Genomic DNA, 21094 nt, shown 5'->3' with positions numbered 1-21094 from the left:
TAAGGTTCACATTGTTGCTAGACTCACTGAGGAAACAAACAGGTACACGCTGTATTGTATACAGGAAATTGTTTATTTACAGAACAATGCAAATCTACAGTACATAGGCATTCTATAAACTATAAAGTCAACATTATTTTTTAATGGTAGTTCAATTTCAAACAACATTCTGAAATCAATCATGATACAATTTGAAAATCAGAAGGAAATCATGACACTAATAACATAACACATATTGACATGATTGGTATTTAATTATATTTTCAATTCAGTTTAAGTTTCAGATTAGAAATTAACTATTTGACAATTGAGGAAACTACAATACTGTACCGTAAAGATACATTTCCACATAAATAACTACTGGCGGAGAATCTTCATTTTGTGTAAGGTGCACAGCACTCCTTCATTGTGTATGATGTTTTGTTTTTGTTTGCCACTATTACAGACCAATTATAAAATAGCATCGACTGATTGTTGTTCCTGCAGCCAATCAAAAAAGGGTGAGATAACAAATGGACCAATCAAAAGCCATGATGGCCTAAACCAGTCAGGTCCAACAGTTCCTTTTTAACAAATGATTTTCAACTGTATTGAAGGTTATAGGCTACCACCACTTTAGAGTAGATCATGCATATCTATCATAAAATAAGCTAAAACTGTAGTTCTGAAAATGTTATCAAAACTGTTCAACTCATGATAACGGCATATTCATTATCCTTAGATTAAATAAGTAACGAACAAAACATTTGACTATGATACAGTAGGCTATACGAATATAAAGATCGCTTGAGGGCGGGACTTGAACTAAGTCTGATTAAAATAACTACAGAGGGCCACAACATGAATACCGTATCTTCATACATTTTGTTGAAAACATTAAGGCTATTAGCTAGTATGAATGATAATAAAACAGCATCATAGTTTCCTTACAAACAAACCCAAAAGCCATGCAGGTGAACTGATGAATATGGTAATGGGAGGCAATTTCATAAACAGTACACAGACATACCAAACATTTGCATGAAATCCTAACAAAACAGACCTTCATATAGGTCCTCACAGATTTCTATCGAATTATATAACAACGCCACAGTGAAAACCTCGTCTCTGTCTGGATATATAAACAATCACCATTTTAATACCCCCTCCTTGGTATGCTAAAACAAAATGGCCACTCGCCGACTACACCAAATTACAAAAAGAGAGAAACAAATCTCATGAGGCATGCTCATGAAACCTGAAGAAAGATACTAGCCTGGGAATCTCAACCATTTCACAAATGTTCAAGTAAAACAACAGTGAAAGTAGTGATTCAGTTTGGATTCCAGGCTAGAAGAAAGGAACCATTTCCGACAGAAAAATATAAATCCCAAACTGTTAATAAGCTCCAAAAAATAACATTTGATACCATAATTATAACATAAGAAGTCAAACTTGCATTGAAATCCATGCACAACTTCAGGCAGTCACTCCCTAGTCCATTGGAAACTAAATTCAATATCTTGTGTGATTGCATAAAAATATATCATGCCTTTGTCAAGATTCATTATAAAAAATGTGCTTTTCATCCTTTACCAAAAGTACATTCTTATCAGATCATTAGCTCTCTCAAAACATCACCAAGGATATTGGATATATAAGTTTATAATATTGGACTTCAGTGGTACAAAATGTTACTTCATCCTTTATATTTAGTGCAGTGCTGCTCAACCCTCTTCCTGGAGATCTACTGTCCTGTGGGTTTTCAGTCCAACCCTAATTCAACACACCTGATTCTACTTATTAGCTGCTCAACAAGACCTTAACTAGTTGAATCAGGAAGAGGGTTGGGCAGCCCTGATTTAGTGCAAATAACTAATGGTATAAAAATCGAGCAGCAACAGTTTCTTTTCAGAGGAAGCTTACATTTGAAAAGCCAGTCCATTGAAATAAAAGTATACAGGCACTAGATTCTTCAAGAAAAAATAATAATTCACAAATGAAAAAGAATCAGCAATAAAAGAAATTGTCTCTGCCTGAGACACTTTAGTGACTTGGAGGCTAGGATTTGAGGAACACAGTGCCAAAGTATCAATTTTGAAAATGCATAATGTCAAGAATCTCCTTCATAACTCATTTCAAAAGAGGAAGTTATAAGAAATAAAACTGGGTTTTGTTCAGTCAGTGGAAAATGATTTGAAATGGAGTGAAACGAGGAGGTACTACTTCTACAATAAGAACACAAATTCAAACTCTTGCTACGGTGTGACCGACTGAACACGACCCTATACAATGAAAAAGAGGTAAATTATGTATAACAGATCGCCATTAAAAGGGTCTTCATTATTAACACAGTCTGTAGCTTGAGGGCTACTGTCCCATCCTCGTCCAGAAACCGATAGAGGGGTACAAACACACCCCTCGGAGATATCGCCCCTTCGCCCCCCTGATTGTCATCAGTGGAGACGGGGCAAGGCAGCAGAGGCTCAGTCTTATTAGTCTGTCTGCGTGTGTGTGTGTATCCATCCAGAGTGTGTATAGCTATTAATTGTGTGTGCCTTCAATATGTGGGTGTGGATATATGTTCATGTCCATCCGGAGTGTCATGATAGGGTTAACCCCTAGAAGCCAGTGGTGTGGACACTGGGGATGGGGTAGAACTTGGAGATGCGGCTCTGGGCTGAGGGGTTAAGGCACTCTGACTCTCCACTCATCTTAAAGAAGACCACCTGCTCCTGAAGCTTCCTGGCAAACTCTTCCTCCAGAGCCTAAGAACAACAGACAAATTGCTGGTGAGCGGATCACAAGCAAGAGATGACATAATAATAATTTGGCGGCTGCTTATATTTGTACTGTTTTACACATGTACAAGATACGCATGTGTGTGTTTTTTACATATCCCCCTGAGACACCCTCAGAGAGTGGGGTCACAGTCAGGGTCAGGCATTATCAGTAGAGCAATTAGAGTTAAGTGTCTTGCTCAAGGACACATGGACAAATGTTTCACCTTGTCAGCTCTGGGATTCAAACTAGCGGATTTCGGTTACTAGCCCAACACTCAAACCGTTAGGCTACCTCCCACCCTACCTGCCACCATGTGTTTCAACTACAAGTATCTCATCTCCGAAACAAAATATGTGCCAAATACTCAATAGAAATAATTTCCTGTCACGGGTTAACTGGTGTAATGGTTACCTTCTTCCTGGGTCGTAGTTTCTCCCTCCACTCCTTCAGCTCCTGGCTGTGCTCTTCATCCAGCTCCTTCAGCTTCTGGGTCTCATGCTCTATCAGGATGTGGCACTTCTCGTTCTGAAACACACAATACACACATTGGGTGTTACATGGTATACTGAATCACAGATGAGTCAAAGTGTGTTGGTGTGCTTATGTGTGTGTTTTCTATTGCACCTTGTGCAACTGCAGATTCCCTGATATGCATGTGCATGTGCATGTGCGTGCGCGTGCTATATATTTTATACCATACACTCTTGGAAATAAGGGTACGGCATTGTTCCCTGGAGTACAAAAATATCAAAATACATATACCGTAATTTCCGGACTATAAGCCGCTACTTTTTTCCCACGCTATGAACCTTGCGCTTTATACAATGACGCGGCTAATTTATGGATTTTTCCCGCTTTCACAAATTCATGCCGCCAAAAAACTGAGCACCGTCACATAATGTGACGTAAATCGAGCGCGCTCAAACTTTCCATCATTCTGATTACGGTAGTCATTTTGTCACCCTCATCATGGCAAAGACACGGAGAAATGCATATGATGCAGCTTTCAATTTGAAGGCGATCGATCTGGCTGTTGGAAAAGGAAATAGTGCTGCTGCACGGGAGCCTTAATGAGTCGATGATAAGACGTTGGAAACAGCAGCGTGAGAAACTGACTTAGTGCAAAAAGACAACAAAAGTTTTCAGAGGAAAGAAAAGCAGATGGCCCGAACTAGAAAATGAGGCTTGGATGAGTTTGCCTCCGGATGAAAGTGAGGAGAGCGCAATGAAAACGATCCAACATCGGATGAAGCAATTCTGAGGCTATTCAACTCCGACACCAAAGGAGATGACTTCCGTGGTTTCAGTGCACAGGAGGAAGATAGTGACCAAGGACTTTCTTGGTAGGCTATTGTTTACTGCTATTTAAAAAAAAAAAAAAATGTTACAAGCCTGTTTCGTTAAAGCCTATTTATTTTTGTTACAAGCCGTGTTTCGTTAAAGCCTATTTATTTTTGTTACAAGCCGTGTTTCGTTTAAAGGCTGTGTAAAGTTCATTTGTTTCAATGTACCGGTAGGCACCTGCGGCTTAGACACGTGCGGCTTATTTATGTACAAAAAAAATAAAATAAATAAATTCAGTGGGTGCGGCTTATATTCAGGTGCGCTTAATAGTCCAGCAATTACGGTAATGTGGCTTCAGAGGTAAACATAATGATCTCACATGGTACTGTTTCGTACCTTTGAGGGTACATGTGCAGACAAAGAGTATAACGGTACATTTGAGTAATTTTGTTACCCATATTATGAATATAAAAAGGTACAATCATCACAGTCAAAAAAGGGGTACAATGTGAAGGCTATTTTCCCAGGTTCCAAATTCATTTTGTTAACCCTCAATACCCACCATACAATGCTGACTTTTTGCCACCTAAAAGGAACTAACGGTTTTGTCACTGGGGCGGTATCCCAAAAAGCCACATTTGTACCATAATTATTATCTTCATATTTCCCAGCATGCTCAACTGCAGGTTGATTTTTTAAAGAATTGTTTTTAATATCTGTGTTTTTGCATGTACTTTGATTGATTAATCTTATGCTACACAAAGATAAATAACATAAATGTTTCTAAACTAATCCAATCAGTTAGTTCAATTTTTTTCTCCCATTACTGAAATGGTTGTTCCAATTTAAGTAGTCTCCTCAAAATGTTCCTAACTCAGGCAGTCATTATGATTGCAGGTTGCAGGTGAATACAATTCCAACAGTTGGATATCTTAACTCTGTCTGGATTCCAATAGGAATTACAAATCACTTTGCAAACCAGCATAAAATGACTTGCAGGTAGACTTGCAAAATTCTGGTGAATTTCCCAGGTTTTCTAGAAATCACAGTCTGAAGATTCCTGGAAACAGGAGGGAATAAGGACAAAATGTTTCAAACAGAATTTTCCAAAAATCTGGGAATTTTGGAAGCAGGCCTGATGTGTCCTATAAACCATGAGTTTCATGACACTGTATTAGGGTAAAACTAGGCCTCAAAATAAGGCCTCATGAGATATGTAATATATTGTCATAAGGAGTTTAATTGTAATGGTAATATATGCTTAGGAACTCACTTGGTGAAGGCCACATGACTGAAAACAAAATAATTTAACAACAATGTTTCTGTTACTAACAAATACAGTCATGGGTGGTAACTCTACAATTCAATCAAAAAGGCAAATTGGGAAATTGTATTTGAGGCTTGCCACAGCGGTGGAGATAGTTATTTTTGGCCACCCGTGAGTGGAAATATTGCACACGTTTAAGTGGTCTATGGTAGAGGTCCATTTTTGCCACTTACAAGGAACAAATCTACACCTTTATTTCTGAGAGTGTACCTGTAACTGCTGCAGCTCCCTGATGTTGGCGTCACACTGCAGTTGCAGGTCTCTCATCTGGTTCTCATGTTTCTGGTGCTGGTGGAGCCTCTCATTCTTCTGCCTCTTCTCCTCCTGGGCTGCAAACTGTCAAACACACAGCAACATCTCAGTTATTCAACTCCCACGAGTATTAAAATAGGCCCAATTACAGTTGGAACTTGATACATGCTTAATTTGCTCTGGGAGTCTCAAGCTTGACCTAGCATTGCCGAAAGTACTGTAAATCCTTCAGTGCCTGGGAAAGTCCCTTTGACTTGGATCAACAAGCTCTGAGACTTTACTTCTGTCTCCACTGAAAGCAATGTCTATAATCCCTCATTAGCTGGCAGCATTGGCTCAAAACTGTAAGCGCGAACCACCACATTTAACCATGGCAAGGTGACTGAGAATATGGTCAAATAGAAACAGTGTAGTTATTCCCTCCATAAGGCAATCAAACAAGCAAAACGTCAGTACAGAGACAAAGTGGAGTTGCAATTCAACGGCTCATACACGAAACGTGTGCAGCAGGCAATCACGGATTACAAAGGGAAATCCAGCCACATCACTGACACTGACGTCTTGCTCCCGTACAAGCTAAACACCTTCTTCGCCTGCTTTGAGGAAAACACAGAGCCACTGACGCGGCCCGCGCCCAAGGACTGTGGGCTCTCATTCTCCGTGGCCGATGTGAGTAAAACATTTAGGCGTGTTAACCATCGCAAGGCTTCCGACTAAGACGGCATCCCTAGCCGCGTCCTCAGAGCATGCGCAGACCAGCTGGCTGGAGTATTTACGGACTTAATCAATCTCTCCCTATCCCGGTCTGCTGTCCCCACTTGCTTCAAGATGTCCAGCATTGTCCCTGTACCCAAGAAAGAAAAGATAACTGAACTAAATGACTCACTTGTCATCATGAAGTGCTTTGAGAGACTAGTCAAGGATCATATTACCTCTACCTTACCTGACACATTAGACCCACTTAAAAATTGTCTTACCGCCCTAATAGATCCAAAGATGATGCAAACGCCATCGCACTGCCCTATCCCATCTGGACAAGAGGAATCCCTACATCAGAATGCTGTTCATTGACTATAGCTCAGCCTTCAACACCATAGTACCCTCCAAGCTCACCATTAAGCTTGGGGCCCTGGGTCTGAACCCCGTCCTGTGCAACTGGGTCCTGGACTTCCTGACGGGCCTCCCCCAGGTGGTGAAGGTAGGAAAAAACACAGCTCAGCCCCCTCCTGTACTTCCTGTTCATCCATGAAGACGTGTGTGGCCACGCAGTCAACTCAATCATTAAGTTTGCAGATGACAAGTGATTACCAACAATGATGAGAATGCCTACAGGGAGGAGGTGAGGACCCTGGTGGAGTGGTGCCAGGAAAATAACCTCTCCCGCAGCGTCAACAAAACAAAGGAGCTGATCGTGGACTTCAGGAAACAGCAGAGGAAGCATGCCCCTATCCACAGACAGAACCGCAGTGGAGAAGGTGGAAAGCTTCAAGTTCCTCGGCGTACACATCACTGACAATCTAAAACGGTCCACCCACACAGACAGCGTGGTGAAGAAGGCGCAACAGCGCCTCTTCAACCTCAGGAGGCTGAAAAAAAAATCAACCACCTGAGTCACGGCCTGTTCACCCCGCTATCATCCAGAAGGCAAGGTCTGTACAGGTGCATCACAGCTGGGACTGAGAGACTGAAAAACAGCTTCTATCTCAAGGCCATCAGACTGTTAAATAGCCGTCACTAGCCAGCTACCACCTGGTTACTCAACCCGGCATCATAGAGGCTGCTGCCTTATATACATAGACATGGAATCACTGGTCACTTTAATAATGGAACACTAGTCACTTAAATAATGTTTACATACTGCTTCACTCATCTCATATGTATACACTGTATTCTATGCTACTGCATTTATTCAATGCCACTCCAACATTGCTCGTCTTAATTCCATTCTTTTACTTTTAGATTGTGTGTATTGTTGTGAATTGTTAGATACTACTGCTCTGTTGGAGTTATGTGTTCTTTGACCTTTATCTCTCACCTGTTTGACCTTCTCCCTCTCCTGCTCGGGTGTGATGGGGCCCCCAGTGATTCGGAGGCTCTTCTTGAACATGGCCATGCGCGTCTTGGCATCGCTGCGCTGGATCTTGGGTAAGCGGGCCCTCTCCTGTGTCTGCCTGTTCTTCATCTCCTCTATCAGACGCTGGTTGTAGCGCTGCATCTGCTCCATCTCCTACACACAGAGAGACAGAGAGACAGAGACAGGGAGAGACAGAGAGAGAAAGAAGGAGAGAGAAAGAAGGAGAGAGAGAGGGAAAGAAGGAGAGAGAAAGGAGAGAGAGAGGGAGGAAGATAGGGAAGGAAAGAGGGAGAGAGAGAGAGGAAGATAGGGAAGGAGGGAGGGAGAGACAGAGGGAGGGAGTGGAGAGAGTGGAGGAGGGAGGGAAATGATGTAGGGGGGGGGGGGGAGGTAGGGGGGGGGTCAGAAACACATCATTAGCTTCCATAGAAATTAGATATTTGAGATACTAGAAGGGTTGCCAAAGTGTTAGCCATGTAGTTGTCTTGTCAACGTTACTCAGTCCGCATTTGGCAAAACAATGACGCATCATTGTTGAATGCAGAAACAGATATACCCAGGCCTATTTCCAATCTGATTTAAGATGTAAAAACTAGTCATTCAGTATTATGCCTCACTCTTTCCCCCAAACTGTTCAGGTATTTTGCTCCTAGTGGTTCTGTTCAGGACTAGGCTTATGAGATCTGATCCTGAATCAGCTGTTGTTTGTCTATCTGGAAGCCTCACTGTACCTTCTCGTGTCTCTTGAGCAGCTGGTGTCTCTGCATGAAGTACTGGTCTTTCAGCTGTTGTTTAAACAACTGGTGTTTCTCCTGTAGGTGGCGCTCTTCCAGCTCCCACATGGCTGCTTCCCGTGCTGCAAGGACCAAAGACACAAACTCAGTACAAGGAAACACTGCATTACACGGAAGTTCAGCATATTATTACCAGATACAATACCACACCATTGTAATCAGATCTTTCATCTGTATTCCTTTGTATTTGACGTTGACGAATCTTGGCACCCAAAAAAAACATGTCACTAGATTTGACTAACTGGTTAGCTTGGATTGTGTTTGTGAGACACTTCCTTCAGACGTTCATTTTCTTTATCTTTCTAACATGGTTCATACCCTTCAAATCAGCAAGTCATCAAGGCCTAGAGCTTGTGAACATTTCTGTGGAGCTATTTCTATAAGCTGATGTGTATGGGGTGACTGGAATCTGACCAGGCAGGGTTAGTAGGCTGCTCTTCAGTTCAGTTCATGTTAGGTTCTCAGCATTAATAGGCATTATAAACTGGGTGGTTCGAACCCTGCATGCTGATTGGCTGAAAGCCGTGGTATATCAGACAGTATACCACGGGTATGACAAAACATGTATTTTCACATTGGTAACCAGTTTATAATAGCAATAAGGCAGCTTAGAGTTTGTGGTATATGGCTAATATACCACGGCTAAGGGTTGTATCCAGGCACTCCGGGTTGCGTCGTGCTTAATATTGGCCATATACCACACACCTTATGGCTCAACTAGAGTCAAGGCCTGATGGGGCCTTAGAAGCTCAACAGAGTTCAACCTGTTTTCAGTTATATACTGTGTCACTGTGGGTTTACGGTTTCCATCTCACACACAAACAGTGAGGTTTACCATATTTCCTTTAAGTATGCTGGTGATAGTGGCCAGGGTAGACTGTGTTTCTATGTGGTGACTCTGACCTTTGTAAGGTAGTGTATCTATCCTAGTGCAATGTGCATCTGTGCTACTTGCGTCTCACACAGAGCTATGCATCTTCTGTGTGTGGTTAAGGCCGGGTTTCTCCCCTCTGAAAGGTGCTATGACTGAGTACCTATCTATAGTTTATGTATCACGCAGAGAGATGCATCTTCACCTCTGAGGAGCTGTTGTTTGTGGTTGAGACAGTCTCTCTCGATGGTGGCCAGCTCGTGTTTGTGTTGCTGGATGATCTTCTTCAGGTCGCAGTCCAGCTCCTGCTGCTGTTTCTGCAGGAACTCCTGCTCCTGAGGAAGAAGAGGGAAAGACAGCTGGATAAGTAAAGAATCTCTATATGCCTCTCAAACGACACTCTGGACCTCCAAGCCAGTTCCACCGCATTTTTTCATTGTTCCCCTCTAAATCAGGGACTGAGTTAGACCTGGGACACCAAGTGTTTGCAATTCATTGTCAAGTAGAACAGAAAACCAGCAGGCTCCGGACCTCTTAGGGTAGGAGTTGAGTACCTCTGCTATACACTGTGTGATCCAGACAGAAGAAGAGAGAAAGAGAGTGATATTAGTCAAATGAAAAGGCCATTAGCAGGCCAACTGAGACCAAATTCACAGAACCAAAACACACCAGGAGTGACAGAAAACTGTCAGTTCTTAGTTAGTCGATGAGTTGTTACACTTACTCAGATTGCCAATACAGCCCTAAAACCAGGCCTACAATGTCACTTGAGTAAATTAAGAAACACCAGGAGAGAACTGTGTCGGTACAGTTTTAAAGAGATGAACAGAATAGAGATTCAAACGAACCGTAATAGCACGGCAAACAGAAACCACAGGCTGACGCCAAACAACACGTGCCTGTCCGTCAATTTGGAATGGCTGTCTTCACCTCACCTGCTCTAGTTCCCCCAGTCGACTCCAACAGCACGAGAGAGTCACCGTAGCGAGGCTGGCAGACAGGTCTAGCTTGTTGATGTTACCCCCCCACCCCCCTCCATCAGGATATACGTGTAATCTGACCAACCCTACTGTATGGGGTCTGGGTCTGGGCTATGGGTTTCCATAAACATATATATATTTTAAAGAGTTTACCTGGGGATAAGTATGGCTTGAGTTAATGGACCACACTGTGGAAGCTGGCAACAATGTGGCGACAGGACGTAGACTAGACGGACTAGATGTGCTGGGTCATCGAAAACGTAGTCACCGGATGTCGACTGGCGGACCTGACTCGTTTATGGGCAATGCACTGTGAATGTTGTTTTTTCATTGCTAAGTTCCAGGTTGATTGAAATGTTCAGGGTTGATGGCATTTCCTCTATATAAATGTGTCTGCCAAATCCCAAAATAGAACACTGCTGCATTCCCTTTAAACCAGCCCTCCACATGTTGATCAGTCCAGGTGTTAAGGAAAGGAGAACGCCCACAAAAAGCATTCCACTCACACACACGCACCAACATAAACCCCGCCGTCTCAAAGTCACTGAGTGAATCTACTGCCATGTGAGAGAGCAGGAAGAGGACACATTTCAAACAAAAGGGGGGGGTGGGGGGGGAATCTTACAACTTACATCCTGCATGGGGGCGTTGAAGAGAGTGCAGGAGGACAACTGAAAAGATAGGTTCATACCCTGCGCCACTCCCTGTAGATCACAACATATTAGACCTATACTCTACGAACTCATAACATGTAGCCTGAATGCCAGTCTGTTTGTTGCATTACTGCCAACACTCGGTATCATGCATGACCGTAAGGGAAAAGGAGTTGGCAATAGTGCACAAGCAGACTGGCACTCAGGCTCCTTTACAGCACAGTAACCTGGGCCACACATTGTAGACCAGAACAGATTATACTCTACTAATCATCAGCCACTCATCCATAAACATTGCTGGCTAAGTTAACCATTCCACTGATACACTGTTACACCCCCGTAATATACAGGCAATGTGTTCCACTGTGATTCACAGGTGGGTGGATTGTGTTAGAAAACACATCAATAGGTGTTGGACCGTACTGTAACTTGTGCTGGAAGATACTGTAAGCCTACTTGATTCGTTTTGAATGAAAATGATCTACTGTAGAATAATACATACACACTATTTTTAACCAAAAACAAACCACACAAAAGACAAGTTTTGGAAAAAAGGATTAGCCCCAAAAATTCCCAAAGGGGCTTAATGACAGTGATCTTGAAAGCAGTCAACAGAAGAATTGGAGACTGACATTGAAGGGACAGTCCAAGTAGGAAAGCCACACCAGAAGTTTTCCACAACAAACTACCTCTTCACGTGGAGTTGTGATTATGTCCTTTCCCCCCCGTTTCACGATAGCGTTTCTCTTGTGCCTGGGCGAGAGTCGCATTTCCTGATTGAACTACGGCATGAGGCAGCCCACAAACAAACACACCACAGTGACAGCAGAAACAACACAGGCACAACAAGGCTTTGATATGGATTTGTGTTTCAACTTATTAGCCAAAGTCTATGAGAAGTAGCCTGGTGCCAGATTTGTATGTATACGCTGCATGAGCCAACATCTCAGACTATAGCCTAGTCGGAATCATTTGGATTCAGCACATAGGCTACAGATCTGGGATCAGGTGACAAGAAGTGACCGTTTCAGACTGAGTTAGACACAGGTTATATGAACCCTATGAGAGAGATCTACTGTAACCACAGGTGTGTCAGTAAAACGCTAGCTGCTATAAATAGGCATTGGATTGTCGTGCAGATTGGGCTATCCTCTTACGATGGCACACTATGGGATTAATAGTGAGGACGAACTGGGGAGCACATGGATAGACATCTAAACATTCACATGACTGTCAATGCTAAACAAGAGAAACCCTTCCAAACAAGATTGAGAATATATCATCTCTGTCAGCTGGACTTAACTACCCTGTGAAACGTAAGACATTGAAAATAAGACTAGTTCTTAGAATTTCCTGTGGCATGATGTCACCAATACATGCATATTAAAACCACTCTTAGTGATCCAGTTCAACATTACATCATGCATATTAAAACCACTCTTAGTGATCCAGTTCAACAGTACATCATGCATATTAAAACCACTCTTAGTGATCCAGTTCAACAGTACATCATGCATATTAAAACCACTCTTAGTGATCCAGTTCAACAGTACATCATGCATATTAAATCCCCTTTTAGTGATCCAGTTCAACAGTACATCATGCATATTAAAACACCTTTTAGTGATCCAGTTCAACAGTACATCATGCATATTAAAACACATTTTAGTGATCCAGTTCAACAGTACATCATGCATATTAAAACCACTTCTAGTGATCCAGTTCAACAGTACATCATGCATATTAAAACACCTTTTAGTGATCCAGTTCAACAGTACATCATGCATATTAAACCACTCTTAGTGATCCAGTTCAACATTACATCATGCATATTAAAACCACTCTTAGTGATCCAGTTCAACAGTACATCATGCATATTAAATCCCCTTTTAGTGATCCAGTTCAACAGTACATCATGCATATTAAAACACCTTTTAGTGATCCAGTTCAACAGTACATCATGCATATTAAAACACATTTTAGTGATCCAGTTCAACAGTACATCATGCATATTAAAACCACTTCTAGTGATCCAGTTCAACAGTACATCATGCATATTAAAACACCTTTTAGTGATCCAGTTCAACAGTACATCATGCATATTAAAACACCTTTTAGTGATCCAGTTCAACATTACATCATGCATATTAAACCACTTTTAGTGATCCAGTTCAACAGTACATCATGCATATTAAACCACTCTTAGTGATCCAGTTCAACAGTACATCATGCATATTAAACCACTTTTAGTGATCCAGTTCAACAGTACATCATGCATATTAAAACCACTTTTAGTGATCCAGTTCAACATTACATCATGCATATTAAACCACCTAGTGATCCAGTTCAACATTACATCATGCATATTAAAACCACTTTTAGTGATCCAGTTCAACATTACATCATGCATATTAAACCACCTTTTAGTGATCCAGTTCAACAGTACATCATGCATATTAAAACACCTTTTAGTGATCCAGTTCAACATTACATCATGCATATTAAAACCACTTTTAGTGATCCAGTTCAACAGTACATCATGCATATTAAAACACCTTTTAGTGATCCAGTTCAACATTACATCATGCATATTAAAACACCTTCTAGTGATCCGGTTCAACAGTACATCATGCATATTAAAACACCTTTTAGTGATCCAGTTCAACAGAGCTCATCGATAACCTGGGAAAATAACTAATCTCTGCTACTAAGTGTAGCTTAGTATATTTTTGTCTTTCAATAAGTGTTGTTGGTGTTGAAAAGACAACTAGTCCTTGTGGTCTTTTCCTACCAGCACTGACTTTGCTGATAGCTTCTTTACTGAGGAAAAATGTACTTGCGACAACGGTGATATGTGGCGACGACGGTGACATGTGGCGACGACGGTGACATGTGGCGACGACGGTGACATGTGGCGACGACGGTGACATGTGGCGACGACATGTGGTGACGACGGTGATATTCTCACCAAGCTATCTTAAGGTGACTTTAAGTTGCTCTGGATGAGAGAGTCTGCTAAATGACTGAAATGTCAAATGTAACAGCAAGACATTGTAGTGAAAACAATCCTGCAAATCACAGACAGCCAATGAGAGTCTAATCGCTGCTTAGCCTAATCTAAGATGGATCAACATGTTTATTTTCCACAAATGTACTGTACACCGCAAGCACACACACACAGCCAGACCTTTACAGCATCAGTTACAACATTCACATACCACACACACACAGCCAGACCTTTACAGCATCAGTTACAACATTCACATACCACACACACACAGCCAGACCTTTACAGCATCAGTTACAACATTCACATACCACACAACACAGCCAGACCTTTACAGCATCAGTTACAACATTCACATACCACACACACACAGCCAGACCTTTACAGCATCAGTTACAACATTCACATACCACACACACACAGCCAGACCTTTACAGCATCAGTTACAACATTCACATACCACACACACACACAGCCAGACCTTTACAGCATCAGTTACAACATTCACATACCACACACACACAGCCAGACCTTTACAGCATCAGTTACAACATTCACATAACCACACAGCCAGACCTTTACAGCATCAGTTACAACATTCACATAACCACACAGCCAGACCTTTACAGCATCAGTTACAACATTCACATACCACACACACACAGCCAGACCTTTACAGCATCAGTTACAACATTCACATACCACACACACACAGCCAGACCTTTACAGCATCAGTTACAACATTCACATACCACACACACACTAGTGTTGTCATGATACCAACAATGTGACTTTGATAACGATACCAGGATTAGTATCATGGTACTTGATACCATCACTATACTCAATATCAAAACGATACCAAAACGATACCACGGCTAAAAAAGGCGCATTGGCCAAATGTACAGAATGGTACTTGATCCAGATAGCCATGTATGCGTTAATGAATCAATTATACGTTAATGAATCAACTATACAATTTGACTTCGTTTTTACTAATCTAAATACATAACATAATGGTAGTCATTTATTTGAATGGTAAATCTCTATTGATAAACTGGGTAAATCAAGATGTAGCATAGGCATATTCACAATACAGATGAATGCCCCTCCCTTTATATACATTTGAAAAAATGGCTCTGCCTTTTGGGCCCCTTATGTGCTTGGGCTCCGAGGATTCAGCCCCTGTATTAATCAGGCGCTGGGAGTGTGTGCATGCTGGTTTTGGCTGATTCAATGTGGTAACAGATGAAAAACAATCCATTTCCCTTCCATTTGTGGCCTTGTTTTATTGTACCGATCAACAACATTTGCATAGCAGAAGCGATATCTTCTTTTATAAAAGTGTGCGCGCTGTGTCTAACACTTAATGATCTCATTCAAACACAGTGACAGGAGAGACCTGAGGCGAGGGAGACCAAGTGAATGAATAACGTTTTTGGGCAATGACTGTATGGTTTTTGGTGACAATCAGCTTTGAAATCAGCATATTTTGCATTATGGTTTGCATTACTATCACAAACAAAGTCCTAGTGTAGGGAATTGACGTTAACGTCAGCTGTAAGCTAGCAAGATAACTTTTTAGCTTCCAGCTTTGTAGGCTAACTTATCTTATTACATTGAAAAGTGTTCTAGCCTGTAATGAACATTGTTTTGCGGACAGTATTTAACAGTTGCACAATTTCTACATGCTGTGTTGCATTATTCAAGTGTGTTAACTTCTGTGCAGCATGAGAGGAGAGCTAACATGATGCAGCCCAGACTCCCAGTGAGTGTAGTGGTTCCTCAGGACAGACTAGTCAGTATGAGAGGAGAGCTAACATGATGCAGCCCAGACTCCCAGTGAGTGTAGTGGTTCCTCAGGACAGACTAGTCAGTATGAGAGGGGAGGTAACATGATGCAGCCCAGACTCCCAGTGAGTGTAGTGGTTCCTCAGGACAGACTAGTCAGTATGAGAGGAGAGCTAACATGATGCAGCAGACTCCCAGTGAGTGTAGTGGTTCCTCAGGACAGACTAGTCAGTATGAGAGGGGAGCTAACATGATGCAGCCCAGACTCCCAGTGAGTGTAGTGGTTCCTCAGGACAGACTAGTCAGTATGAGAGGGGAGCTAACATGATGCAGCCCAGACTCCCAGTGTGAGCGGTGGTTCCTCAGGACAGACTAGTCAGTATGAGAGGGGAGCTAACATGATGCAGCCCAGACTCCCAGTGAGTGTAGTGGTTCCTGAGGACAGACTAGTCAGTATGAGAGGAGAGCTAACATGATGCAGCCCAGACTCCCAGTGAGTGTAGTGGTTCCTCAGGACAGACTAGTCAGTATGAGAGGGGAGGTAACATGATGCAGCCCAGACTCCCAGTGAGTGTAGTGGTTCCTCAGGACAGACTAGTCAGTATGAGAGGAGAGCTAACATGATGCAGCAGACTCCCAGTGAGTGTAGTGGTTCCTCAGGACAGACTAGTCAGTATGAGAGGAGAGCTAACATGATGCAGCAGACTCCCAGTGAGTGTAGTGGTTCCTCAGGACAGACTAGTCAGTATGAGAGGGGAGGTAACATGATGCAGCAGACTCCCAGTGAGTGTAGTGGTTCCTCAGGACAGACTAGTCAGTATGAGAGGGGAGGTAACATGATGCAGCCCAGACTCCCAGTGAGTGTAGTGGTTCCTGAGGACAGACTAGTCAGTATGAGAGGGGAGCTAACATGATGCAGCAGACTCCCAGTGAGTGTAGTGGTTCCTCAGGACAGACTAGTCAGTATGAGAGGAGAGCTAACATGATGCAGCCCAGACTCCCAGTGAGTGTAGTGGTTCCTCAGGACAGACTACAGCTAGCAATGGGTAAGTGAAGCAGGCACGGTGCTCTCGCGCTATAAGTGGACATTGGCTGTGCTGATAGACAGGCTTTATTCTCTCTCAATCAGTAAACGACGTGAGACACATTTGACAGGAGAACCGAAAGCACTGAACCGTTTTTCATGTTCTAGTATAGAAAAAGCACAGAAGTTTGGGTATACCGCGCAACACTAACACACACTGGCAACTACTTCCTTACCTCTTTCTTGCGGTTCTTGAGCATGTTCTGGAACTTGGACAGCTCCTTGTCCTGCTCGGCCTTGATGCGCTTGGCCTCGTCCCTCAGCCGGTTGGTGTGCTCCTGCTCCAGCCTCTCGATGGTCTGCTTCTGCTGTCTCTCCAGGTTCTCCACTTCCTGGTCGTAGTGGCGCTTCTTACTCTGTAGAATGAGGGTGTCATTTTGATTCGGTGTCAGTTCGTCCCTTTCACCAGAAATAGAACTAGTACCCAAACACTGGTCACCAAAGAATGACTGGCATATTACAGAAAGCCATGGCATTTCAATGGCATCCCGTTTGCCTTGGATTTACTAACTGGCTAGTGGAGTCAGTCTCTGTCTAAACTGTGAGTGGCAGTTTGACCGACATACAGGAGGATTTACCTAGTCCAGAAATAAGTCATGACGTAACAGGAGCAAAAGGCACATGGAAGCTGTGGTGTGGACGGGACATACCTCTGTAATACTGGGCAGGGACCAACTGGTCTTACTGGGCTAATTCAGCTTACTGTTTCACAGTCATGTGTGGTTTAGCATGCTCCTTCAGGATTGGTTGTGACCACACCAGTAGGCAATCTTCTGTCACTGTGCTAGGTTGGACACAGTGTGACTGGGGCCAGGGTCGCGAATAGGCAATTATAGTAGTACAGCACTACATGCAATTACAGTACTACACGGTACCTTTCAATAGGTATCAAAGCACCTCCCACTGAGGCTTTGACAAAATAGATAGTGACTCACGGTCGTCTCCTGTTCGAAGCGGCGGAATATCTGCTCTTTCTGCTGCTGCAGTTTATTGCTGAGCTGCTGCTGGGCCCTCTGTTCCTCTTTTTGCAGGAAACGCAGCTCCCTCAGCTCCTGACGCCTGGAAGAGGAGGGGGAACAAACATGAGAGAGGAACATCTTTTTCTCCAAGAGGAGATTAACCAACCCAAAGCAATGGAGGAAGGGTCTCTCTCAAGAGACCAATGAAAACGTTATATAACAAGATATCTCTATGCATGCGATTCAGTAGCACTTTGAAATGCAAATGAACTGAGGGCAAAAGGGGGTGCAACTCAATATTAGGAAGGTGTTTCTAATGTTTTGTACACTCAATATACTAAAATAGCTACATTTGCTAGTTCATTCAGTTCAGTTAGAGCCTAAGCTTGAGCTTATACTACAGGAGAGATGGATTATATCCTTGCATAATATTAGCATATATACATATATTCCAATGCATAATGCTCAAAGTGCTAATTCCTGCAAACAAATCTTTACCTGAGGAACCTCATCTCCTCGTTCTTGGTGTCATTGTCGGTGATGATCTTCGACGTCGTCACGCTAACCTCGACTCCATCCACCACGAACCTACGGGTCTTCTTCAGTGTCTTCTTCTGGCGCTTGGTGTCCTGAAAAACAAAATGGTGGCAATAAATATACCATCAATATACTGCAGTTGGACTACTTTATGGGATAAAGCGGTCATTATAAACATTACAATTCATAAGCATTTCTAACACCGATAATAATGTATGAAGCATTTATAATGGGGGTATTCATGAGGGTTACTACTGGATTACTTAGCTATTACCAATGGATTTGATCAAAGACATCCTCTAAAGAGAGTGTATTGTGATGCCGTACCTGTATGGAGAGGGGTCCTGGCTCCTTGGTTTTGGTCAGGAAGCTGGAGATGGACAGGTTCATGTCTATGCTGCCGTTATTTGCAGCAGAACTACTCCCAGAGTCCGAATCCCTCTCCTTCTCATCCTTAGACTTCCCTGGAGTCCCTGTCTCCGCAGTTGGCTTATACTCCACTCTCTCTTTCTCGCCTTCCTCCTCTTTACAGACCGCTGGAGATGCAGGTGTGAGTTTGTCTTCCACCTTAGTCTCCTCTGGGGTTGTCACGGTAACCTTTGCTTCTCTGCTAGGCTCCTCATTGGCTGGTTCCTCCTCAACTTCTATCTTGCCTTCTGTTGGCTCTTCCTTGGCCTCTGACCCTTCTGTGGTGATCTCATTCGTCTGGACCTCAGCTGTGTCCACTTCCTTTTCATCTTGATTGGATATGGCCAGTTGTTCCATCTCCTTGTCACCTATGGTGACTACAGCATTGGAAACAGTTCCTTCTGGTTGAGGCTCTGCTGGTTTCTCAGCTGGTTCTGAAGAAGCTATCTCACTGGGTTCTGTTGGGGAAACCTCTGTTATTTCTGGAACCTTCTCCTCCTCTTCCTTCACCTCTACTGGTTTCTCACTGGCTTCTGTTGTCTCTCCATTTATTGGAGCACCAAGGGTCTCATCCATTTTCTCCACTTCTGCAGGGACAGCAGGCTCCTCGACCAAGCTAGTGTCCACAACCAGGTTCTCCTCTGGCTTGACAACGCTTGGTTCAGGGATCTTTTCAACAATCTGTGGTGTTGGGATAACCGGTTCAGCCTTCTCCGGTAAAGACTCCAAGATGGAGGCTGAGGGAGACTGAGGGAGCTTCTCATCCTCCGAACTGGCAACACTGGCATCGGACGGTGCACGTTTGTGACCCTGAAGAATACGCGATGAAAATCAAAATGTAGATTAAAAATAAATCAACAGATAATGTCTAGATTAGCAATTCAAATAATAGAAGATTCTAAATATATCCTTCTAACCAATAGTCATTCACTTTCCTTATTTTTGTCAAGTCAGTAGAAGTCAGCTTGTTCTTTATAATGAAGGATGAAGACCACAGAAGAATACTCACTGTCCATCTATAGCGTTTCACACGCTCATCTGGTTCTTTTTCTAACTGAGCTGTCTGTGGTGTGACATACCCGTTGTGTCTCTCCGTCCTCCTCCTCCTCTTCCTCCTTGTGTTCCTCAATCTCCTCGTAAACCTCAGCCTTTGCTTCAGCGATCAGCTCCCTCAGCGGTCTGCTGTCTGTCACAGTACTCAGAAATGGATGCTGCAACGATAAGAAAAGAAAGAAAAGATGCACAATATTGAGGACACTTTTAGATATAAAGACTGTTATGTCCCCTTGAAGTGGACTACTTACACCGCACCTGAAAAGAGAACGTCAATATTTGTGCGATTTCAAAATTGCAGTCGAGGAGGTGCAATTGAGACATCACACAAATCGAGATTTAAAGAAAAATACACTGAGTGTACAAAACCTGACATAGACCAGGTGAATCCAGCTGGAAGCTATGATCCCTTATTGATGTCACCTGTTAAATCCACTTCAATCAGTGTAGAGGAAGGAGAGGAGACAGGTTAAATAACGTTTTTGAAGCCTTGAGACAACGGAGACATGGATTGTGTATGTGTGCCATTCAGAGGGTGAATGGGTAAGACAAAATATTTAAGTGCCTTTGAACAGGGTATGGTAGTAGGTGCCAGGCACACCAGTTTGAGTGTGACAAGAACTGCAACGCTGCTGGGTTTTTCACACTCAACAGTGAATAAAGAATGGTCTACCACTCAAAGGCCATCTAGACAACTTGGGAAGCATTGGAGTCAACATGGGCCAGCATCCCTGTGGAACGCTTTCTAAACCTTGTAGTCCATGCCTCTGAGTTGAGGCTGTTCTGAGGGCAAAGTGGGGTGCAACTCAATAGTAGGAAGGTGTTCCTAATGTTTTGTACGCTCAGTGTATATTTAGTCAAAAAATGTGAAGTACAATCTTCATAACAATCTGATTAATAGAAAAAGCACACTGTCTTCCCTACTGTACTGGTACTGCAGTCATAATGCATCCCGTTTCCAAACAACAAAACCAAAGTCTTACCTTGTCCTTCTTTTGCCAGGACACCTGCTGAACATAATCAATCGCCGGCCTAAGAATTTGCAGCTTCTTCGCTATCAACACATTCGCCGGTGGTAGACTACTGTTCTGTATTTTCACGCCCATTTGGCCTTTTGGTAAAAGATACCAACGATACTCCTGTTGTACTGTCCCACACTGAGCTCATGTGTGTTTATGTCCTCTGTACGCCATATCTCCTTACTGTCTGTCTGGCAGTCATTCTGTCTAGCTTGGCGGTCGCTCTTTAAACCCTTTT

At 42.9% G+C, this 21094-nt stretch overlaps 1 protein-coding gene across 1 annotated transcript in view; it reads right to left on the bottom strand.

Annotated features, from left to right (window-relative positions):
- Positions 1–52: 52 nt before the first annotated feature.
- LOC129839121 (serine/threonine-protein kinase 10-like) overlaps positions 53–21094 on the bottom strand; it is a 36789-nt gene continuing 15747 nt past the window's right edge. The window contains exons 8-18 of the mRNA XM_055906392.1: positions 19864–19995; positions 18704–19594; positions 18338–18468; positions 17816–17939; positions 17057–17236; positions 9571–9700; positions 8432–8556; positions 7662–7853; positions 5585–5710; positions 3175–3288; positions 53–2747 (exon numbers count right to left, since the gene is read on the bottom strand). Coding sequence (XP_055762367.1) covers positions 2601–2747; positions 3175–3288; positions 5585–5710; positions 7662–7853; positions 8432–8556; positions 9571–9700; positions 17057–17236; positions 17816–17939; positions 18338–18468; positions 18704–19594; positions 19864–19995 — 2292 coding nt within the window. The 3' untranslated portion in view covers positions 53–2600. The remainder of the gene's footprint in view (positions 2748–3174; positions 3289–5584; positions 5711–7661; positions 7854–8431; positions 8557–9570; positions 9701–17056; positions 17237–17815; positions 17940–18337; positions 18469–18703; positions 19595–19863; positions 19996–21094) is intronic.

This window comes from Salvelinus fontinalis, chromosome 40 (genome assembly GCF_029448725.1).
Source record: "Salvelinus fontinalis isolate EN_2023a chromosome 40, ASM2944872v1, whole genome shotgun sequence".
Lineage (NCBI taxonomy): Eukaryota > Metazoa > Chordata > Actinopteri > Salmoniformes > Salmonidae > Salvelinus > Salvelinus fontinalis.
Note: the sequence above shows the minus strand (reverse complement) of the source record. Positions and strands in the feature narration are given on the sequence as shown.